Genomic DNA, 4,384 nt, shown 5'->3' on the forward strand with positions numbered 1-4,384 from the left:
AATTCTTTAAAAATCCTACAATGTGATTTTCTGGATTTTTTTTTCTCATTTTGTCTCTCATAGTTGAGGTATACCTATGATGAAAATTACAGGCCTCTCTCATCTTTTTAAGTGGGAGAACTTGCACAATTGGTGGCTGACTAAATACTTTTTTGCCCCACTGTATGTGGGGGCGTGTTCGAACGAGCCGTTTTAGGTAGGTGTGGCTAACTCTTAACTTTTATAAAGAATATCTCTTTGGATTTGAGACTTTAGTCTTTGCAACTTTACAGATCTTCTTTATGCACCAAGAGCTTGTAACACTCTAAAGAGAAAGGAAAAAATGAAATCGCATCATATGACCCCTTTAACCTATTTTGACCCTTTCAATGGCAGAGCCTACAGACTATTATGAATATTTACTGCAATTAAGTGCAAAATGATTATACAAGTCATACAATACTATTGCAATGCTCTCTTGGCAGGTCTTCCAGCCAGTTCTATCGAACACTTGCTTCTCTAATCTTTTTTCATTCTATCTATCTGTTTTTGTTTTATTACATGATTTAAAAAAAAAAACTTCCTACGTGTACTGCATTAAGCTAACTGAGACTTGTTATAACAATTGCATATCATTGCTCTTTTGTTGATTTTGATTGCTTCCATTGTCCTCATTTGCAAGTCGCTTTGGATAAAAGTGTCTGCTAAATGTCTAAATGTAAATGTAAATGAATATAACTTATATGTAGCTTATTACTTCTTTCTGTGTCATGGTCTTTCTCCCTCTCTTTCTGTCTTGGGTTCTGTATCGAAAAGTCTCAGCTAGAAGCCATGCAGGCGAATCATTTCCATGCTAACACCATGGCCCCTGGCCCTGTCCACCTGAAGGGCCGTGAGGAGAAGGAGGTGCACTCTCATCCTCGTGCCCGCCGTATGTCTTCAGACGAAAACAGCCGAACCAAAGTGGTGGGACCTGAATGTCACATCAGCACCATTCCAGAGCTCACTGAGTGCTTAGAGAAGAGGCTGCGTTTCAATAACCAGAAGGTGAGGGACCAGATGATGTCATGTCACATACAGCAGACCAAAAAAGTCTTAAAAAATACTTTAAAATGTCTCAATATCATTGCATTCAATTCAAATATCAAACCAGCATAAGTCGCTAGTAAGCTTTTTGAGATCAGGGGAGTTAAGTTTACCTCCACAGCTGTAACTAGCTGGCCTCCATTACATTCACCCCCCTTAACCTCCCATCCGGGTCACGGCACCAATGTAACCCCTCTGGTTCTACTTAACCCGGATTGAGCAGGATTCAAATAGGCGTTTCCGACATGGGAGGCAGGCACGCTGACAAGGACGCTAAAGACCAGGGCCCCTAGTGTCAGTAGGTGCCTTTTGAGATCAGGGGAGTGAGGTTTACCTGAACAGCTCTTACTAGCTGGCCTCCATTACACCAGGCCACACACTATGCACCAGTGCACAAACTGGACATGTAATGTTCATGCTCACACCATTTTCACAAATGTGTGATTTTGTGGCTAATTTACACGGAGATGATAACGTTATTGTTTTCAAAAACTTGTTTTCAAAATTAGCATTTTCAGGCCCCCAAAACGCCAGTGCCATGCAAATGAATGGTTAAAATGCATTAAATGATTCTATTTTTTGTTGAAAACGGTGTTGTGTAAATACCCCCTTAGTTCATCTCATTAATATCCCCTTAAATGGAAAAGCATTTATTTATTTATTCATTCAACACATCCCAATGCACTACTGTATGTCTACAACATTTTCAGTTTCAGTTATTATGAGCTATATTTTGCTTTAGTGTTTACTTAATGTCCATAAACAAAAAAGGTCTGGCTATTTACAGTAGGCTATTTAACATGAACAGCAATGAAACGGCAATCCTCGTGGGACCTCTTAAGAAATCAGCTTTTCAAAACAAATAAATCTGGAACTGAGAGTCTGCAATCAAAAAGGGAAGGGGACTGAGCATGTGTCAAAACAAGATCCGAACCATAACGGCAGATCACACTTAAATGCTCAGATGGCTTTTTTCTGATATAGGCTATAAGTTTTGTTGGTACTCCTTACCGTCAGTGGGTCTTGATGCAACATGACAAATCCTCTGAAGGTGATCATTTGTAACCATTGGAATTCCTCAAACCGTGTAGTAGAGCAGTGCCGAAGCATTGAAGTTAAAGGCAGAGTAAGCGATTTCTGGTAGCCAATGTTGATATTTGAAATCACCAAAACAAACACGCCCCTACCCCAAAAGGGTCTTGCCCCTATTTTGATAGCTCCGCCCCACATATACGTACGCAACCCAGGCAACGATTAGTTCTGTGAAACAAACCAAAATAATGTTACACCGTGTCTATGGACGTGAGCGGCGAGGCGCAGCAAATCCCCGACAGAAAACTGCTGCCGGGTTCTATTTATGACATGCTGACACACATTTCAAATGGTTTTCAACGGTCGTTTGATCGCGTCCAGTGTAGGCAGACTTTAGCTGTTGTAGACACGGTGTTACTCACCTATTGAGAAGAAACAAAACAACCTCGGCGTCCGATCGCAGGCCTCCGCTCCTTGAGTTCTCTCCAGCGCTGGAAAGCTGATCCGATATTTACACGGGTCCTACTTCTTGCCTTATCGTTCAGCAGACGTTTTCCTCTTTTGTTTTTTATCCACCATCTCTATCTTTCTGTCGCTCGGCTCGGCTAATATCCGTCCCATGCACTGAAAGCTCTCTCCTCCACATCACGAGTAGACACGCCCCTTATTGCTGATTGGTTACAAGTTTGTTTTGCTATTCGGCCCGAATCGGTTTTCTAAAGTGTTTTTGAAAAATCACATACCCTGCCTTTAACTCTTTTGCAGGTGCAAGTGACGTGCAATTGCATGTTTTAACTACAGGTGGCGATATATGGGACAAATTAATTAGTAGGCCTACTTTATTGTACTAAGTACTGTATACTCTACTGTTCAATCAATCAATTAATCAATTTAGTTTTGAAATAGATTTTTTAAATTGCATTTAACTGATAAAAAGTGACAGATATTACAAAACATTTCAAATAAATGCCTTTCTTTTGAAATTTCATTAAAGAATCGTGCATGAGAACTTTTAGCACCATTTCCCAAACAATACTAAGCAGCAAAACTGTTTTCACCGTAAGAAATAATAATAATAATAATAATAATAATAATTTTAAAAAATGTTTCTTGAGCACCAAATCAGCATATTCAAATGATTTCTGAAGGATCATGTGACACTGAAGACTGGAGTAATGGCTGCTGAAAAATCAGCTGTGCCATAATAGTTATACATTTTATTTTAAAATGAAAACAGAAAACATTTTTTAAAATTGTAATAATATTTCACAATATTACTTTTTGTGTTTTTAAACAAAACAACTGCAGCCTTGGTGAGCAGAGGAAACTTCTTTTAAAAACTTGTATACCGTATACTTTAATATGCATAAAGTGCATCAATGCCCTAATATAACACTTTTGGATGATTTTGTCTGGTTTGTTTGTAGGGTGATGCAGATAGCATATGTCTTATTTGCCATGAAGAACTATGGAATGGAAGGGGTGGCATCCAAGAACTTCACTGTGGCCATCATTTTCATAAAGAGGTAAACACTTCCTGCATAATTTCTCTCCTCTTGTTGTCTTCTAACAGTATCAAATTGTTAATTGAAGCAGTGGGTGAATGGAAATAGAAGTTTACACATGACACCAAGTGAACAAGGGTATTTTCAAAAGCGGTGCTTTTCCCCAACTGGCATGCATGTTTGTCTGGTTACTTGCTGCTTTTGCACCAGCTATACACTGAATCTGCTGTTTCTGATTATGGATTGGGAAGGCAAAATGACCGGAGCACAGCGCACGTCCACGTAGTGGGAGTTCTGCACCTGCTTGTGAGCGAGGAAAGGAGATACCGTTCTGCCCTGGACAGGAGGAATATCGTTTACCACGTCGCCAACTCTCTTTGCGTAGACAACGTTGATTGTTTTTTGTTTAAAATACACTCTAAAAAATAAAGGTTCTTTATATTTATTATTTAGATGTAAAGAACCTTTACCATCTGTGGAACCTTTCTATTGCACAAAAGGTTCTTTATAGTGGAAAAGGGTTCTTTAGATTAAACAAATATTCCAAAAAAAAAAAAAGTAACAAATTTTTTAAAGAGTGTACTGTTGTCACGGTCACGGTCTGTGGAGGCAGGCAGGATGACAAGGATTCAAATAAGGATATTTAATGTAGAGAAAACAAGGCAGATTCGGGTAGATGAGACACACACACTCGGGGTAACATTCACAATAACCGACAAACTAGACTACAGGAGGCAGAAACTAATATAGGGTGGATAACGAGGGGCAGACAGGTGAGCACA

The 4,384-nt window shown here is 39.3% G+C and overlaps 1 protein-coding gene across 4 annotated transcripts in view; it reads left to right on the top strand.

Moving 5' to 3' along the window:
• LOC107722679 (probable E3 ubiquitin-protein ligase XERICO) overlaps positions 1-4,384 on the top strand; it is a 13,437-nt gene that overhangs the window by 6,233 nt on the left and 2,820 nt on the right. For 2 of the 4 annotated variants that reach the window (XM_016531144.1, XM_016531145.1), the window contains exons 2-3: positions 796-1,026; positions 3,525-3,623. In XM_016531144.1, the coding sequence (XP_016386630.1) occupies positions 796-1,026; positions 3,525-3,623 (330 nt within the window). Of the gene's footprint in view, positions 1-795; positions 1,027-3,524; positions 3,624-3,853; positions 4,057-4,384 lie in introns of those variants that run through there. The other 2 variants (XM_016531147.1, XM_016531146.1) reach the window with 2 other exon arrangements.

Source organism: Sinocyclocheilus rhinocerous, unplaced genomic scaffold, assembly GCF_001515625.1.
Source record: "Sinocyclocheilus rhinocerous isolate Xijiao unplaced genomic scaffold, SAMN03320098_v1.1 scaffold1776, whole genome shotgun sequence".
Taxonomy (NCBI): domain Eukaryota; kingdom Metazoa; phylum Chordata; class Actinopteri; order Cypriniformes; family Cyprinidae; genus Sinocyclocheilus; species Sinocyclocheilus rhinocerous.